At 39.5% G+C, this 20,509-nt stretch overlaps 1 protein-coding gene across 1 annotated transcript in view; it reads left to right on the top strand.

Annotated features, from left to right (window-relative positions):
• Positions 1-19,640, top strand: part of LOC122540706 (syndecan-1-like) — a 51,522-nt gene extending 31,882 nt beyond the window's left edge. Inside the window, exons 2-5 of the mRNA XM_043676825.1 lie at positions 8,234-8,339; positions 11,521-11,978; positions 14,611-14,821; positions 16,615-19,640. Of these exons, the coding sequence (XP_043532760.1) occupies positions 8,234-8,339; positions 11,521-11,978; positions 14,611-14,821; positions 16,615-16,784 (945 nt within the window). The 3' untranslated portion in view covers positions 16,785-19,640. The remainder of the gene's footprint in view (positions 1-8,233; positions 8,340-11,520; positions 11,979-14,610; positions 14,822-16,614) is intronic.
• The last annotated feature ends 869 nt before the right edge of the window (positions 19,641-20,509 follow it).

Here is a 20,509-nt window from a genome sequence, read left to right as displayed (position 1 = left end):
TTCTTTTCATGACCCTGATCCCAGGCTAGGTCCTTCCTGACTGTAACTGTAGAGGGTAATAATTCTGATAGACTTAATGTTGGAGATTGTATTAAGCTTCATTTAATCTGATGATGTGTCATGGTCATGATGTGGAGAATCAAACTGTCTAGCATGAGGTTACACTGGAGACAGACGCATCATCTCTGGTTACTGATAGTCTTTGCATCCAATGGATGACCTCTTGTATAAATGCTTCTGCTCATTAAGCTTTAATAGTAGTTTATTGTCTACCACTGATAATTAGGTATGCACTTGGACTCAGCAGAGAATTTTAGTTACAACAAGCTGAAGCATCAAATAATTTAACAAGGGCCATTCTGACACAATGGTAATGTCCCCACCTCTTAGCCAGGGTGCCTTGGTATAAGTTTGTCCTGCTCCAGAGATGTGTTATAACAACACTTACAAGTTAATGAAAAATATCTAGAACGTTAATTTATTCATAATTTCAGCTTGTTGTATTTAATAAGGGCATTTGTGGTAAAATGATAGTGCACCACTCTCTGGACCAGGTGGCCTGGGTTCAAGTCCCTCACAGTGTGAAATAACACCTGTGAATAAGTTGATTAAGCATTACTATAAATTGAGAGATTAGTGTCAGTTATAAGATGATCTTGTGGTGCAGTGGTAGTGTCTCTGTCTTTGGGCCAGGAGGCCTGATTTCAAGTCCCACTTGCTCCAGAGGTATTCATTACATCTCTGAACAGTTTAAGACCCTGATAAATAGGAACAAGTATAGGCCATCCAGCCTCTCAAGCCTGCACCGCCATTCAATGGGATCATGGCTGTTCCAACGTTCCTCATGCCAACTTCACTGTCCTCTCCCAGTAACCCTTCATTCCACAACTAATCAAGAACCTATCCATCTCAGTCTTAAATGTAGAGAAGGACTCTGTCCCCATAGCTGTCTGTGGCAAGGAGTTCCAAAGATTCACAACCTTCTGAGAATATGGGGTGACACAGTGGCTCAGTGGTTAGCATTGCTGCCTCACAGCGCCAGGGACCTGGGTTCAATTCCAGCCTTGGGTGTCTGTGTGGAGTTTGCACATTCTCCCTGTGTCTGCGTGAGTTTCCTTTGGGTAGTCTGGTTTCCTCCCACAGACTGAAGATGTGCAGGTTAGGTAAATTGGCCATGCTAAATTCCTGAAGAAGGGCTTATGCCCGAAACGTCGATTCCCCTGCTCCTTGGATGCTGCCTGACCTGCTGCGCTTTTCCAGCAACACATTTTCAGCTCATGCTAAATTGGCCCATAGTATCCACGCTTGTGCAGGTTATGTGGACGAGACATGGGAAATGCTGGTAATGAGGATGGTTGGCGGGTGTGTGAACCCTCTTCAGATGGTTGATGCAGTCTTGATTGGCTGGATGACCTCTATTTGCATAATAGGGATTCTATGAAAAATTCATCTTCATCACAGCCTTAAATTGGTATCCCTTTATTTTGAGATTATGCCCTATGGTCTAGACTCTCCCAGGAGAGGAACCCATATCGCAACATCTACCCTGTCAAGCCCTTAAGAATCCTATATGTTTCAATGAGATTGCTGTTCAATCTTCTAAATTCCAGTGAGGAGGTCCCAACCTGTTGAACCTTTACTCATAAGACAACTTCTCCATTCCAGGGATCATCCTAGTAAACCTTCCCTGAACTGCTTCCAATAAAATGATGTTGTTCTATAATTAAGAGACTAAAACTGCTCACTGTACTCCAGATGTGATCTCTCCAGCCTCATGTACAGTTGTAGAAAGACTTCCCTACTCTTGTACTCCAAACCCCTTGAAATAAAGGCCAACATTCCATTCGCCTTCCTGATTTCCTGCTGCATCTGTGTACTAGCTTTCTGTGTTTTTGTGTTGCAGCTTTCTGCAGCTTCTCTCCATTTAAATAAATACGCTGTTCTTTTGTTCTCCTTTCCAAAATGAACAACTTAACATTTTCCAATGTCATACTTCACTTAACAATTACTTGTCCACTTACATAATCTATCATCATCTCTCTATAAACTGTTTGAATCCTTTTTACAAATGCCTTTCTACCTGTTTTTGTGCAATCTTCAAAATTGTTTTTGTTTTGAGATTAGATTATATTCCCTACAGTGTGGGGCTCAACCAGTCCATACCGACCCTCCGAAGAGTAACCTATCCTGACTAATGCACCTAACACTATGGGCATTTTAGCATGGCCAATTCACCTGACCTGCACATCTTTGGACGGTGGGAGGAGACCAGAGCATCCAGAGAAAACCCACGCAGACACGGGGAGAATGTGCAAACTCCACACAGACAGTCGCCCAAGGCTGGATTCGAACCTGGGGCCCTGGTGCTGTAAGGCAGCAGTACTAATCACTGAGACACCTTTATGAATGGGGAATGGTTTTCAGTCAATCAATTTGAATGTTAGGAGCTATAATTTAGTTAGCTGAAGGAGAATCTGCAGGTTAATGTATTTGTTGTAATGCATTCACTTCCTTCCTCCAAGTCATCAATATGTATTGTTAACAGTTGTGGGCCCAGCACTTATCCCTGTGGAGGCCACTGGTTGCAAGTTGCCAACCTGCTAAAGAATCCCTTCTTACCATTCACTGTCTCCTACCCATTAGCCAATTCTCTATCCATGCCATTGTACTATCTCTAATACCATGGGCTCTTATCTAATTACTTAATGTTTTGTGCACTGCCTTGTCTATTGTTGCCATAGAAGTCTAAATACAACATGTCTACTCGTTCCCCTCTATCCATTCTGTTCAGAAGTCTAGATGACTCTTCATCAGAGCTCTGAGTCATCCAGACTCTAAGCGTTAGCTTGCTCTCTCTGACTAATGCACCTAACACTATGGGCATTTTAGCATGGCCAATGGCCAATTCACCTGACCTGCACATCTTTGGACTGTGGGAGGAGACCAGAGCATCCAGAGGAAACCCACGCAGACACGGGGAGAACGTGCAAACTCCACACAGACAGTCGCCCGAGGCTGGATTCGAACCTGGGGCCCTGGTGCTGTAAGGCAGCAGTACTAATCACTGAGACACCTTTATGAACGGGGAATGGTTTTCAGTCAATCAATTTGAATGTTAGGAGTTATAATTAAGTTAGCTGAAGGAGAATCTGCAGGTTAATGTATTTGTTGTAATACATTCACTTCCTTCCTCCAAGTCATCAATATGTATTGTTAACAGTTGTGGGCTCAGCACTGATCCCTGTGGAGGCCACTGGTTGCAAGTTGCCAACCTGCTAAAGAATCCCTTCTTCCCATTCACTGTCTCCTACCCATTAGCCAATTCTCTATCCATGCCATTGTACTATCTCTAATACCATGGGCTCTTATCTAATTACTTAATGTTTTGTGCAGTGCCTTGTCTATTGTTGCCATAGAAGTCTAAATACAACATGTCTACTCGTTCCCCTCTATCCATTCTGTTCAGAAGTCTAGATGACTCTTCATCAGAGCTCTGAGTCATCCAGACTCTAAGCGTTAGCTTGCTCTCTCTCCATGGATGCAGTCTGACCTCCTGTGATCTCGAGTATTTCCTTATGTAGCTTCGTGTAAGTTTTGTTTGCTTACACTGTGTGACAGTGGATATTATGTCACACTAAAGGTTGTTATATAAATACAAATTAATGCTGTACACACATAATTGAAATTCTGTGATGGGCTGATAACGGAACATGTGTTAGAATAAATAGGTATCCTTAAGCATTGTCCATTCATCTCTAGAACTCAACTTTGGATTACTGAAAATCAACTTGTTTGTATTGGCTGCTAACTTTGGCAAGATGTTTTTAATGTGAGGGAGTTTTATAATCCAAATTTACATGTGTCCTTGTTTCTGCAGGTAGAAGGCAGAAATTTTGTATGTTAAGTGTACTAAGGGTGAAGAAGAGCAGTGGGTTAGTATAGGTTAGGTGGGCTTGGATCGGCGCAACATCGAGGGCCAAAGGGCCTGTACTGCGCTGTATTCTTCTATGTACTAAAGTATGGTGCTAGAAATGTTTGTAAGAAATTAATTCCTTCCCTTTCTGTACAGAAATTAATAATTTGTTATTATCTCATTATTAATATGTGGCTTTTTAAACTTTGATGTTGTGTAACTTATTATGAGGCACTCCAATATTCTGGTTTCCAAATCCATCAGCCGCGATTAGATTATTAAATTCTGTAGCCATTTGGTGGTCACATTTTGAAATCTAATTAAAGATGCTGAGTGCTACCTTAAGAATATGTCAGATTTTTATCTGTCATTTTATTCCAGAAGCTAAAATGTTGATTTTAGAGTGGCGCTCAAACTGGCTTTTAAAAGAATGATTGCGTACTCTGAAAAGAGATTCCACAATCATTGGCATTGTGACTTTGAGGTAACATTTCAGCATTGTAGCCTTAATTTTCACTTGAGGAGATGGCCTCATGGTATTGTTGCTCGGCTGTTAGTCCCGAGGCTGAGATGATATTCTGCAGAGCTGGATTCAAATCCTGCCCATGGTAGGTGGTGGAATATGAATTCAATGCACATCTGGAGCTAAGAACATAATGATGACTATGACTAGATTGTTAGGGAAAGCTCATCTGGTTTACTAATATCTATCAGGGAGGGGAACTGCCATCCTTACCTAGTCTGGTCTATATGTGACTCTAGATCCACAGTAAAGTGGCTGACTCTTAACAATTAGCAATAGGCAATAAATTCTGACCTAGCTAGCAATGCCCTCATCCTGTGAATGATTTAAAAAATCAGATACCTTTATTGTGTTCTAGACAGAGAAATGGAGGTTTGTAGGAGGAAAATAGTTTCTTCAAAAGGTAGGTCACAATTAAATAAATTAATCTTTGGCTGCATTTTGCTAGTTTTCCTGTATGACCTTACATCAGTAACCTTTACACAGATCCAATTTTCTGAAGCCTTATTGAGGTATCGTTTAATTGTTAGTCTGAAGTCCATTGCCACTCCTTGCTTGGCACAATGTATTTACCATTAAACTGTTTCTGATAGTGTTTGCAGAAAGAGAATGTTTGAAGTACAAAGTTTATTTACTGTTAAATGGTATATATTAACACTATGTATTTCAGTTTAACCTTTCCAGAGAATTTGGGTTGTAGTCTTTTACTATAGACTTACAACATCAACTTCCAGGAGTTTTTATACGTTTCACAATTTTGGAATTCTGTGGTTCCGTGTTGAGTCTTCTGAAGAACCAACATCATTAAAAATGCTAATTTTCTGAACATTGCCTCTTTAATGTTCATAGGACCTTGTGGTTAACATTGGTTACTGGATTTCCTACATTAAAACAGCAAGAATGTTTCAAAATAATTAACTGGCTGCTAAGCATTTTGGGACCTCCCATGTTCTAAAAAGATGCTGAACAATTTTAAGTCTTTTCTTCATAAAACCTGCAAAGTAGTTTACTGGGTTTGTGTTGTACTAACATGAATATGTTTGGGAACTGACAGTGCACAGAAAATTTAAATCCTGCAACCCCATGTTCAGAGTTAGTTTTAAAGTTTTAACTCTTTAAATTCTGTTTTTAACAAAAGCAGCCTAAGCCTTGCCTGGTATTAGTCTGTGATGACTTGCCCTCTGAATGTAATACCCAGTGCATAAAACTTTTTTGATATTTAGTGCTGCCAAAATATGTGTGCTGCTTTATAATTGCAAGGTTTTACCAAATATTCATAACTCCCTCTCCGTGATAGTATTTGTGTGCAATACTTTATCTATGCCATGCAAAATGCAGATGTGCAAATGAGATGGCAATAAGATGCTTCAAAGTCCCTATAATACTGCCTGCAATCTGATCATCACATTGATGTTGATGCTTTAAATACATTTATTAATCTGAGCTTCTGTTTCTGGAATGGGTGGCACAGTGATTAACACTGATGCCTCATAGCATCAGGGACCCATGGGTGACTGGTGGAGTTTGCACATTCTCTCCATGTCTGCATAGTTTTCTCTGGGTGCTCTGGTTTCCTCCCACAGTCCAAAGATGTGCAGGTCAGGTGGATTGGCCATGCTAAATTGCCTCAAAGTGTCCAGTGATAGGCAGGCTAGGTGGATTAGCTGTGGGAAATGCAGGGTTATAGGGTTGATGTGGAGGAGCCGGTGTTGGACTGGGGTGGACAAAGTTACAAATCACACAACACCAGGTTATAGTCCAACAGGTTTATTTGGAGGCACTAACTTTCAAAGCACTGCTCCTTCATCAGGTGGTTGTCACCTAACCCTTTCACAACCCCTCTGAAAGCTAGTGCTTCCAAATAAGCCTGTTGGACCTTGACCTGGTATTGTGTGGATTATAGGGTGTGATACTCTTCAGAGGGTCAGTGTGGACTCTGTGGGCTGAATGGCCTGCTTCCACACTGTAGGGATTCTATGATTCTGGAAGTGGGCTTCACAGATTAGAAAACTGCTAAGTTCAGGATCTGCTTGTGTTGGGTTAACTATAACAATGATGCTTTAGTTGACCTCAATGTCTCTAGGCATTGATACACAAAGTTACCTCAGCCACTATACCCGGCAGAAAATATGTGTATGTTTGCAGTTTTGTGACAAGGCATCCAGACACAGTATTGGACATGATCTAGATGAGACGAAGATCATTAGTTTCCTATCTCTACTATTATTTAGGAAGTGAATAGGTAACAGCAATAAACAAGATGTTAATTCCAATAATATTTTTCTAGCAGAAATAGAAACCTCTTAAACTATAGTCAGACAATTTTAATTTTTGTCACACATTAGAGTAGAGAAGTGTCCTGTGAATTAAGCTATTTTAAATAGAGTTGAAGAGATTTGTTCTGAAGCTTTAGGTAAAGGCACCAAAATATTATGAAACACTCAAACTGGCAGCCAGATACTTGTATACACTGATGAATTCTGACGGAGTACATCACTGTAGCTTACTGTGTGTACAGTGCTCTCTGTACAAGTGGGTCAAAGTTATTTTAGGATCAGTGGTGCTGGAAGAGCACAGCAATTCAGGCAGCATCCGAAGACAGGCAAAATCGACGTTTCGGGCAAAAGCCCAGCATCTGCAGTCATTGTTTTTACCAAAGTTATTTTAAGTCTAAAATAAATAAAAGACAATTTTAAAGCTAAAGGCTGTTTTGTAAGCATATTGCAAACAATTTAACATTTTCTCAAAACTTTCTTAAAGGATGATTGGTTAAAATGTTGTGCAGGGAGTGAAAAATACAAGGATACTGAGTGTTACAGGAGAAAGTGAGGTCTGCAGATGCTGGAGATCAGAGCTGAAAATGTGTTGCTGGAAAAGCGCAGCAGGTCAGGCAGCATCCAGGGAACAGGAGAATCGACGTTTCGGGCATAAGCCCTTCTTCAGTACTGAGTGTTACAACAAAAGAAGATGCTGCAGCAGTCTGAAGCTGCATACAACATCTGGCTGGTTGTATTTGACTTGGAATCTCTTGATACTTGTATCTTATGGCAAAAATAAAGTTTGGTCCATTCCCTCCTACTAGTAGCCGTTTGGCAGACCTAGCCTCTTAGTCCACTTTCCAATCCCAGCGATCTTATTATAAATACTTACTCACTTCTTTTGTAAGAGCAGATGAATCTACGCCGAAAAATTGTACATCAAACTAAAAACTAACTAATATCAGACTTTATTCCCTCCCTTTTTCCCTGAAAAAAACCCCATAAAAGTGATTAGCCAATGTAGCATCTTGTGTGTTTTGGAGGCAGAAGGGAAAATGACTCAGTAAACAGGAAGAGATACTAGTTTTGAAGTGAAACCACATATATTGCATGATTAGTCAGTATGATTTTAATTACCAGTACTTTGTCTGAAATGGTTTATTTAATGTCTGCAACTGAGCTGTGGTAAGTACTGTGGAACAGATTAGCTTATTGTATTTCAGTTAGGCTTGTTCCGATGTAGAACCACAAAAAGAGATTTAACCACTTCAAGTCCCTTATCTCACTGAAATGGAGATTTTCGGTAACAATCTCCCATTCAAAAATGATTTAACCCTCTTTATTCATTGCTGCATAATGCTTTAATATTATCAAAAATTAGACATAACAAGCTGTTTTGGGCAACTTTTCCTTTGTTACATCCAGGCCTGAGTGTAGGTATAAAGATTGTAAACACTGTGAAACTAAGGTTCAATTGGGAAGATTAAAAATTCCTTTATTTTTAATTTTACAATATTAATATAATCTTCTTTGAAATAGGCAATGTCTTCAACAAAGGTGCCAGAAAGTCTAGTTGACTATGAAATAGATGGATCTGGCACAGAGTCTGAAGATGATGACATCTATTCTGGCTCTGGTTCTGGTGGTAAGTGATTTTTTTTGTTTCAAATAATGTCCCTGGATGTTTGACTTAAAGTTTTAAATTTAGATGCAGATAAAGTTCAGCCATAATCAATTTTTTTTTAAAAATGATCAGGAGTGACACAATGTAGGATTGGATGCTATAATCCATAAAGAATTGTTTTTATCACCGTTTGCACATTCTTGCCCTCTACCCATCGCCATCTCTAAAGCAACACAAATACTTAAACCCTTTTCAAAATGTAACTATTTCTGTTAGGAAGTAGGGAAAATTGAGTACTGTTCAGCCAACTATTTTGATGTGCATTGTGCTGTTTGTATACCTCTTTGACTGAGCCTCCAATATTTGGGATACACCAAGAAAAATGTGCTGTTATGAGTCATTGAATCCTTATGATGTGGAAGCAGGCCATTCTGCCCATCTAATCCCTCTAAAGAGCATCCCACCTATCCCAGTAACTCAGTATTTCCACGTCTAATCCACCTAGCCTGCACATCATTTGGCATGGCCAATCCACCTAACCTGCACATCTTTAGACTGTGGGAGGAAACCAGAGCACCTGGGCAAAATCTGCACAGACACAGGGAGAATGTGCAAACTCCACACAGGCAATCTCCCAAGGCTGGAATCGAACCCGCATCCCTGGTGCTATAAGGCAGCAGGGCGAGCCACTATTGCCACCCCTAAATTTAGTGAGTGTTTTGTAAGCAATAACAAAGAAACAGAAAACAAATAATTGCAAGAAAAGGATTTCCCAACTTCTTGTGGGATCTTCCCATTCTGTGACACCTGGTTACAAATCCCTGGACATCCACAAAGATTTCTAAGGTATGTAATCACCCCAGGTTGTGTGATGTCATTACCCTGATCATGATGCAACCTGTAAAGAAACCAATGTACAACATTCATTCCCATTCTCAGTGAGGAGCAAAACTCCATTGATGACACTCCTGTCTGACCTATCACCTTCTCCCTATCTCCATCCACCTATCGCACTCTCAGCTAGGTTCCCCCAGCCCCACCCCTCCCGTTATCTCTCCACCCCCTTAGCCTCATTCCTGATGAATGGCTTTTGCCGATTTTCCTGCTCTTGGATGCTGCCTGACCTGCTATGCTTTTCCAGTGCCACACTTTTGACTCTGATTGTATGATAATGCTGAGCAACAGCAACCAAAACCAAAACAACCAAATTGTCAGTCAAGAGTAACTTATGCTCCGAACCAGATAGGTATCCAATCACCAAATCAGAATGAGTTGTCAAATCTCCAAAACATTGTGGAGTCATACAGGCGTGCAGCACATAATCTGGCCCTTTGGCCCAACATGTCTATGCTGCCCAACAAACAGTAAACTACACTAATCTCATTTACCTAAACTTGGCCCTGCCATTTTAAGTGCTTATCCGGATGCTTCTTAAATGCTACAAGAGTGCCTGCCTCCATGATCCTCTCAGATAGCACGTTCCAGAGTCTACCACCCTCTGAGTGAAAAGCTCTTTCCTCAGATCCCCTTCCAACCACTTACTCGTCACCTTAAAAATTTATGCTCTCTGGTCTTGAATACTCCTGCTAGGGGGAAAAGATTCTCACAATTTACTTTGTCTCTACTTCTCATTATTTTGTATATCTCAGCCAGATTCCCCCTACAGCCTCCTGTGCTCCAGAGGAAACAAACCCAGTGTATCAAGTCTTTCTTCATAACAGAGACTGTTCAAACCGAGGCTACATCCCGTGCACCCTCTCCAGTGCAACCATGTCCTTCCGATAGCGTGCAACCTGAACTACACACAGTGTTCCATCGGTGGCCTAACCAATGTTTTACAAAGTTGTAACTAGCCCTCGTGGCTGCAACATTCTACCCCTGCCCCACCCCCACCCTCCCAGTTAATGAAAGCAAGCATCCCAGATGCCTTCTTCCCCATCCTGTCCACCTGTGCTGATACCTTCAGGGATCTATGCACTTGTGCACCAAGGTCCCTTTGTTCCTCAGTGCTCCGTAGGAACCTAACATTCATTGCGTATGTCCTTCCCTTTTTAGACTCTCAAAATGCATTGCCTCACACATATCAGGATTAAATTCTATCTGCCATTGGTGTATCCAATTTACCAGCTGATTACACTGTAGCCTGAGACTTTCATTCTCACTATTAACAACACTAATTTTCATGTCATTTGCAAATTTACTAATTGTACCTTTTACATTCACATCTAAGTCATTAATGTAGATAACAAACAACAGGAATCCCAGCACCACTAGTCAAAGGCTTCCAGTCACAAAATTGGACCTCCATCTTTGCCTCCTATTTGCAAGCTAAGTTTGGATCCAGTTTGCCAACTTGCATTGCTAGGGTCATGATTATGATGTCATCACGATAATCATATATAGTTATCAGTCTCCACCTTACTGAGCTCTGTCATCTTGCAGCATGACATGCTACAGTACATCCAAATGGCTTAGATATAACCCAGACATACAAGTATCTGTTATTACAATGTATACATGTATATATCAGGCACTGTGACGAAAGTTCATTGAATGATTCAGTACCATATGACTCTCATTTCATCCTTATGTTACAGGAGCTAATGTATATGATAGCAAAATAGTTGCAGATCATCCATCTTTAATGGCCCATCAAGTCAATTCCTGTAGCATTTATGACAGATAAGAGCTTCTCAGTGCACTAGGCTCCTGAAAGTGTCACTAAATCATTATTTGTGATACAGTTAATTGCAGAAATATTTTGTCCAAGTAAAAGTCTAAACACTGGGAAACATATGATATTTTACCATGCACGCTGGATGGCTTTGGTGCATGAATTGTTCATCAAAGTTGATTTGCTGCAGCACAGGTTTAGATGACAATGTAATCCAGTGGTCACAGAATTTATGATTTAGTGTTACCTCTACTCAGCAGTACCCATTTCAATAACCTTCATATGAGTATCAAATGCTGATTTATATAGAACAAATGTTTAGCTACATGATAATTGAGCAGGATTTCCTGACTTGATCAAAGAGTTAGTTTCTCGTTGTTTTCATTGCTTTTCAACTCTGGCATGATAGCAATGCCTTGATAGAAGGTGAAATTCTTTCAGAGACACTAATTTAATATCGAATATGAGTTTAGAATATTGCAACAGAAATGGATGTTCCTCTAAGTGTTCCATTTTTTTCCCCTGTAGATGGCTTTATGCTGAGAAATTTTGATGTGGAGCATACAACGACTTATCGCACACTTCCTTCAACAGCTTCAAGTAATTTCCATTCATCAAGCCAAGTAGCCATGACAAGTGATATGATCACAGAAGCAGATGTGAATATTTTACTGGTGCATCATGACTTACCAGTGGTTGATACAACTATTGGAGCCACAGTGACGAGTAGTAAATCTGAAACTTTGATTCCACAAGCCACTGATATTCATCTTGTTCCTAAAAACAACACTAAAAGTTTTCTGGCACGTGGAGTTGGATCCAAACATGATGTTACTGAAGTGAGCAGTGCCAAGCCTACTGTTTATGCCACGTTACCAGAGAATGCAGTTACTGCTGTCGATGATGAATCCTTAGCTGTCTCAAAGATGTTTGCAGTAAATGAAATGACAACCATGGTGGGTCAAAATTCTGAACAATCTGAAAAGGTGAGTTTGAAAATAAAATCCAATTTTTACTGTGAAGTTAGTTCTCAGATCAAGCAATACATGCAAGTTCAGCTTTGTTAAAGGAATAGATTAAATAAAAATGACCACTCACATATTAATCATCACAGAATGAAATTTCAAGACCAATCCTTATTTTATAAAAATTAAACATCAGGCACTCAGTGCCTTGATAGGTTTTCCTTAAATTCTTTGAAATTTTAATTGAATTTTTAATCTGAAAGCATTAAAAAGTGCAAATCGGCTAAGTTTCAAATGTACTTTTAAGGCCATTACTGCATCAAACATTGTGATGTCAAAAGATCCTAACTGGGTTTTGTCCGGCAAGGTAAAATATGAAGTGTTTTTAATTTTTCCCTCCGCACAAAGTACTAACTTAAGTGTTGCTAGATCTCATAGAGTCATGTATGTTTACACCATGGAAACAGGCCCTTTAGCCCAACTTGTCCAAGCCGCCCAGTTTTCTCAATTAAACTAGTCCCATTTGCCTGCATTTGGTCCATATCCCTGCATACCCATCCCATTCACGTAACTGTCCAAATTTATTTCTTAAATGACAAAATTGTACTCAAGTCCACCACTACCCTCGGCAGCCTGTTCCAGACATTCACCACCATCTGTGTGAAAACATTCCCCTGTGGACCCTTTTGTATCTCTCTCCTATCATTCTAAACCTATTCCGTCTACCTTTAGACTTCCCTACCATTTCTGGTGTATTAGCCAAACAATCACTTGGTGTGTCAGCATGTGGTTGAAGGTATCAAAATTAGATTTGATACTGCCTACAAGTACATTCTTTGGCATGCGTTAATTAAGACAAACGGCTTTTTTTTCCCTGACCAACCGAAGTGTCTTACTGCTCCCTTGCTGAAATCATGCTGAACATCTCCCAGGGCGACACACCTGTATATCCCGAAGTGAATTTATCCATTCAGTAATCTTCTTCAATTGGATTTGCAAAGTGAAATCCAACTTTGGTCTACAGGGGTGGATGTGCCACAATGGTAATACAATGAACCAGTAATCCACAGGCCCAGCTTGTGGACTTGTTGGGCCGAAGGGCCTGTTTCCACACTGTAGAGAATCTAATCAAATCTAATCTAAGTGGAGAGTGAGATAGTTGATGAAATGCAAAAGAACAATGCAAATGAGATTGATATATACTTCACAGATTTAAAAGAAAGTAAAACTGTTCTAAATTAGTGCTTAACACATCAGGCAGCACCTGTGAAGAGAAATCAGAGTTACTGTTTCAGGTCTGGTGACCTTTCCTCAGAATAGTTGTGAGGAAGGGTCACTGGACCCACAATATTAACTCTGATTTCTCTTCACAGGTGCTGCCAAAATATTGGCCTTATCAGTGATGGTCACAACCCAAGAAAATAATTTTAATAAGTATATACATTTACAAAAACAGGTAGTTTTACTGCTTTAAATGATTCGTGCACAAATTGGGCCCATTTTAGCAAAGATGTTTTTCCTCCAAGTATCAACTCCCAGTCATTTGCAATTAAATAGATACAAAACCTGTCATGAATCAGTACAACGTGATTTAATTGTAATTTTAAATGTACTTTAGAAAAGGTTTTATACATTTAAGTGCGATACCTTGCCAAAGTTTGAAACAACTGAATCATTAATAATTTAATCGAGCACCTAATTTTAAATTAATAAAAATGCATTTTTATTAAGTTAGAGTTATTTTCTATTAAAACCATAAACTAAAATGAAATAAAAATTGATGGAGAATTTGATCAGGTCTGACAGCTTCTTTGGAGAGAGAAGCAGAGTTAACATTTTGAGTCTGGAATGACTTCTTCAGAACTGCCGCTGGTTGGAAAGTTATGGGCTTTTTTGCTGCTGACCCTCACCATCTGCTGCACTTGGTCCTCCTTCTCCTTTGTCAACAGCATAAAGTCCATTATTTTCCCTGAAAAAGATTGATTCTGGTCTCAAAACATTAACTCTATTTTTCCTCCCTGCAGATGTTGCCAGACCTGCTGAGATTCTCTTGCGCTTTTGTTCTTATAAAATTTAGTTTCTAGCTAAATTGGAAACCAGTCGTCTATACCTGAGTTAAATTTTTTTTAAAACTGTTTACCTTTGTGATTTGGTGCCCAAAAGATCCTGTTTAATTTTTAAAATCTTCACGAACATGTGAACAAACAGTAAATGGAAATTCCTAGCAGTGATAAATTCATCCTGGAGTAACGGTCCATTTTATGGGAAGTGTCTGTTTTGAGTGTGATGTGTTTAAAACTAACTCAAAAGAACACAGACACTTTACTTTAGCATCAGTTACATAGATCTTGATTGAATTGTATCATAAATAAACACAATTATGCTGAAACTTAATGTTTTACAATTTTCACATAAAGGGATTCTTTGTTTGTTGATATAGGGGTACATGCATTGAAAAACACCGTTACCTATACCCAAAAATTGCAGATCAGGAAGATAATTTTCACTTTCAGTAAATATTGATACACATTATAAATACCGTACTAAAAAGCCCTTGTGGAATATTTTATTTTGAAGTATCTGTACTATTTGCAATAACTTGAATTTAATAAAACTTTGATCATTCCTAAACTTTTTGACTGGTTCCTTTTAGGAAGTGAAGAACGAGATGGTTGATGATTTACAACTGAACAATGCAATCAATGAGAGTGATATATACTTCACAGATATAATAGAAAGTAGAACTGCTCTGAATCAAAACCACATTCCAGATTCAAAAACATCTATTGAGCCACCGCAGGAGAGATACTCTCATGAAGCCAGTGCATCTGGGAGCTTTCTGGAACGAAGGGAATTATTGGCAGGTACGCATGTTACATTTTTTTGTGCAGCCATTGTTTCTCACACAATGCACGCATACAGAAACTGCTGCAAATACATTAGTACGTGTAAAGGGAAAAGATATTTTTGCATTTTCAGATGTAACGTATTGATCTGAGCAAATCTGCCAAGTACTCCACATGACAAACATCAAACTTTTGCTGACAAACCTACTTAGTTCCTGTCATTTAATCACAGATTTCACAATATATTTTGTGTGCTGATTGAATGTCTAACATTTCTGTATAACACAAATCTTAGTTTAGCAAGCATTTCTGCCAAAGACTGCATTCTATGAAACTAACAATTAAGTAAATTAAGCAGACCCTTTTTAAAGGAGTGATAGTACCAAAAATGCAATATGTATCACTGGAGGGAATTCACTGCAGCAAGGAGTGAAATGGGAGGCCCTATTTTGATTGTGCTGGGAACTATGGGCCGCTTTATGTTGGGGGCAGGAAGGCAGTGAGATGGCGAGAGGGACAAAGAGTGGCAGATAAACGTTTAAAGAGGCAATTATTGTCTCATTCAACCGAGTTTGCTGGTTTTCTTGAGAATTGAATGTCAGGTGTACTGTCAGTTTCCCAAAAATTCAAAAGATGGTGGCATTCTGATGAAGCTTCCCATCCAAAGAGGGAAGTCAGCTATTCAGGAGCTGTCTTCCATTGGTGTGGAAATGTTTCCAAAAGAGGAGGGAAGGCCATCACTGAGATGAGGGGCAGATCAAATGATCTGATGGACAGCTTAAAAAAATTGTAGGGGTGGGTCAGCCAATAGTGGTGCTTACCTCACAGTGAAAGAGGAAGGGACAAACTGACATAGGTGGGATCAGGAAGGCCTGGGTCACGTTGGGTAATATCTCCTACAAAGACAGCAACCGGTAAAGTGGAGAGTGGGATTAAATTATTCCTGAGATTCATTCATTCAGTTCTCCTGGACAGCAAAGCCCAAGACGAGAGATGCAGAGGGAGAATGGATCAGCTACTGGGGGCACCAACGATGGAGATGCAGCAGCAATTAGGGGTGGGCATTAAATGATGATTTAGCCCTCAGGACTGTGTGAAAGAAAAGGATGCCAAAGGAAATAGCAGCAGGAGTGAGTACCAGGAGAGGGCACATTGCAACTCCAGAGCTTTCAGTTGACCTTTTCATAAGATGACACCTATGCATATCGGTAAATCCCAACATGGCTGATTTCTACTGCTATATCTGTCCAGGTTTCTTTGATCAGGCTGAATTTCCTTTTCCTTTCATGGGTAATTTGTGCCTCCTTCTAGTCTTATGCAGCCTTTAAAGAAAATTGATATGTTAAAACACGTGGAAATATTTAAAGGGACAAGAACATGTTGGCATGTGGTCCCTTTTTATTTGCTTTTTCAGATGGACTCCCCATTTGCATTAAGATGAACCGTCCTGTTATCAGTACTTTCAAGCATTCTAATCCCAATTCCCACACTAAATTGTTTGTGTGGTTATTGGTTTTCTGCCTGCCTGGTTTCTTCCTGATGAAACAGATTCTGAGGACCAGTCAAATAAGAAACATTGGGAACATTGACTGTCCAGTGGTACATCTATTGGTATTTAGTATGCACTAAAATACATGTATAGTTGTTGAAACATGATCTCATTGTGTTTCCTTTTGGGGGAAGTGATTGTGTCTTTGCAAGTTCGGAGGGATTTGGGATTTGCAAACTATCTTCTTCCGATAGAAACCTCTCAGGTGTGCATATTTTATGTTTTTTTCTAACATTTGATTTTGTTTCATTTCATATTCCAGCAACTGTTGCTTCAGGATTTGTGGGACTTGTACTCGCTGTTCTACTTGTTGCGGTGCTCGTGTATCGAATGAAGAAAAAGGATGAAGGAAGTTATACGTTGGATGAATCCAAGCAACTACCAAATGGAGGCTACCAGAAACCACAAAAGCAAGAGGAGTTCTATGCATAAATGTATTTCTAAAAATGTTATCTATCAATCTTTTATGCAAAATGAACACTTTTTTTTCTCTTGCCTGGATTAGAAAGTGAATCTGAAAAAAAAACGCCAGTCTAGCCTCTATTGCCATGCCACAATGATTGTATTTTTGACAGTTCTGATACAGACAGAGGTAGCACGTTTGTCCTGCAATGAGATGTCTTGCCATTTGGCTTAATGGGTGAGGAGACTTGGTTAAATTTTCACTGCAATTTTTAAGTTGTAGAATACAGCTGCCTTTTGAAATGGTGGGGTAAAATAGCTTGGCTTTAAAAAAAACACTTAAGAAAAGAAACCCAGCTGGGAATGCACAGTACAATATTGTAAAGCCACAAACTGCCTAAATCTTGTAAATGTCATTATTGTAAAAGTATCAGCCAAATGAGAGGGGTAAAAATGACATGGGTTCTTGTACTATTGTGATTTCAAGTTGTATGGAAGTTGACCCTATGTACCTATTGAGATAGGTTTACATTAGAGATTCCTAGTGAACTTGGTCATGCATTGTTTTTAGTTGTGTGTTGCAGTTCATAGAAAAAGATGCATTTAAATTTTTAAAGAGGTTAACTAAGTTCAGGCATTCCTTCAGTTCAATTGGAATTGAAGGGCTAATTGGTAAAATGTAGTCCATTCTAAATGCAGTAAACTTTGTGTTATCTGGCACTCTTCCCTTCCATTCACCATAATTTCTGACAGCTCCATGTTTTAAAAGCTAACCAATGTCCAGTTTATACATATTAACAACAACAATGGATTGTAAACCTGAAAAAATCGTTCTTCATCTTTACATTGAAATGATTAATGTTTTGCGTCTGTTTTAGTTATTCACCATTTGGAGTAACCGATGGTGAAACTGATTTCTTTATAATAGCTGGTCTGAAAGTCATGCTGTCAGTTGTAGTGATTCCACTATGAGGTACTGCTGTGGCAGTCCCGTAACAGCCACCCTTCATCTGCTGTCTCCTCTCAACTCTTCAAAGACAACTCAGCACTTTGCCCTGAACCTGGAATAACGTTGCACCCCATTAACTAACATTTTATATGAAATGGCACCAACCATTCCCCTAGGGTGCCAGATAACCCGCATTTTACTGTTGTTTAATTGATCAAAGTGTGGGGGCAGCGGAGGCTGGAAGTAGTAGTTGAATGTTGCTTTGTGAGTTAAATATACTTTTGGTCCTGAAACTTTCAGTTAATTCCTGCAGTCGATATGCTTTTATACTGTAGCAAGTCATTGGAGTGTCTAAATCCTTCTTTTAAAGAGCTGGGCCTCTGAAATTAAATGAGGGGGTGGGGTGTGCGGGTGGTGTGTTGGGGAGAGAGGTTGGGAGTATAATGGTCTTACACTGACAGGGTTTATATATGGTTGTTGGGGGCTCAAACAAAGTAAAGTGTGATTTGGCTGCTGCCTACTTGTCTGTCCTGACCTGGCTCCCATTTCCCAGGCGGCAAAGGAGTTGCCAGGCAACCCGCCTGCACCCGGACCTGATGAATGGCTGGTTAAGTGGCTCATCTTGTCTTTGCTGCTATCCCACCGACAGCAGAGGAGGTCCTTGCCAAGTGGATGGCAAGGCAGCTGTTGTAGGGTAAGGATGGGGAAAACTTCTTTGGGGGTCCAATGTCTATTGGATAAACAATCCTCAAGATCATTGCCCTGAATCATCTTCATTGGTTTTACAATCCTCACCCCCACCCTCCTACTGTCACCTCTCTCCCCCATCCCAAGTGGATTCTGCCAACCAAGCCCTGGATGTACTTGAGGTCTCTTCCATTAGCTCATCTTCCTCAGGGACTGCCTGTAGTCCCAAAAGTGGCCACTATTTGGAACTGGCAGTGCCGAGACTGTTTGGGCAATTGGATTGGGCCGTCAGCTTTCTCGGGGTGGGCCTTGTTCCCTAGGTTAATGACATCTCACCTTTACCCAATTACCATGATGCTTTGGGGCAGCCAGTATTGGTGGGAATACAAGCTCCATGAAATGACAGGTGATGTGGCAGGAAATCTCACCATCTCAACCATCCTGCCCTCAGTAATGTTCAGTGTTCATCCACACCAATTCTTTTTTTTGCACAGACGAGTATTCAGTGGTGTTGATCATTTAATTTAAATAATTGAAATTGATCATTTTCAGGCATACCTCTGTTTTTCCCCTGCAAGCATAACGCAATTACTCCATTTAATCTATCCAAAACACTATGTTGAGACACTATAAGGTCCACATATGAAATACAGTCACCAGCTATACAGTCAAATACAGCCAAGTGAAATGTCTTGCACCTTTTATACAAATTGTGTAAAAGAAAAAGAGCTGGGATTTGAACTAGCAGTCGGTGATATGGTTCTTTCTCAGCTGCTGCGCAGTTCCTCCTGTACATTTCTGCATTCCTGATTTATATTTCTAACAATGTAACAACTTAACGCTGTTTTAAACTTACGAACAAATGGGTGTATAAAGGAGACAACTGTATATGCCTCTCACTGTTTTTGAATCACTGCCATTTAGAAGAGTTGGGTAAATGGAATTTTGTAAAGTTGAACTGTAATTGCAATTTCATGACTCAGCAGTTGAAGATCTGCATTTTCTAAAGTTAACAAAGAATAAACCAAATATAATTATTTTTGTATGATAGAACTAGTCATTAATCTTTGTTTAGAATCATTTATGACTAGCAAACTGGCTAGATGTCAAAGGATTTGGTTAAATGGTGTTTGTGACTTTGTGACTCTTATCATGACTGTTGAACTTTATTCTGACCTTTCGTTCATGCTTTCTATTTATTAACTGTGTTGTTTCGATATGTATCAGACAATAAAAGAACACAGAAACAATTCATTGTCAATAATTTATGAAAACATTTAACTTAAACCTGAAAATTAAGTTATTTGAGAGCTCCTTTAAGGTTGGGTACATATATTTCAGGATTTTCAGTTGTAGTTTCCAAAAAAGTGCAAAATAAACTATCAGACTAAGTAGGTTTAGATTGCTTAGCAAGATTTATTTTACTGGTTAAATGCACAGAGGTAAGACACAACAAGTGACTTAACCAAATACAGAAGTATATATCTGTACAGTTGTTTCCTGTAATCTGAGATACAGCAAGAGTTTAAGTGAAGCAATCAGACCCATACTGTCTTGGAGACTTCCACATTAAAATGCAGTATGTGCAAAACTGCAATCCAAAAAATCCTTTGTGCAATATCAGAGCCATCAGGCACATGATATAAACTGTGAACTGTTTTTCCTGCTGTTGCCCATCTTTTAATTAAGCTTTAGAGATTGTGCAGTGAAGTATTAATATCCTTGACATGGTTGTTCGTCCCGCATATTTTACCTAACGCCTCACATTGAGCGATTGCAATGATTTATTCCATTTTTTTCTGACAATCTGTATAACATATCAAACAAGTCATTCTAATTCTCAAGTAATTGTTGACTTTAGTTTCTCAACAAAGCACTCAAAACACGAAGAGTTTAATTTTCAAACACACTTGCAACACAATGTGATAACTAGGTCAAGCTGCATGTAGCTGAATATCTGAATAATTTGCTTACCACATGAAAGCTCAACTAAAAGTGGGATCATATCTTGAACTCTCAGCAATCCTGTTTGAAGCTGTTCCTTTCATTGATGCAAATATACACACACACACTCCCTATTTATAGAGTCATAGAGATATACAGCACGGAAACATACCCT

This window comes from Chiloscyllium plagiosum, chromosome 3 (assembly GCF_004010195.1).
Source record: "Chiloscyllium plagiosum isolate BGI_BamShark_2017 chromosome 3, ASM401019v2, whole genome shotgun sequence".
Lineage (NCBI taxonomy): Eukaryota > Metazoa > Chordata > Chondrichthyes > Orectolobiformes > Hemiscylliidae > Chiloscyllium > Chiloscyllium plagiosum.
The sequence above is the reverse complement of the archived record's forward strand: the minus strand, read 5'-3'. Positions and strand labels throughout refer to the sequence as shown.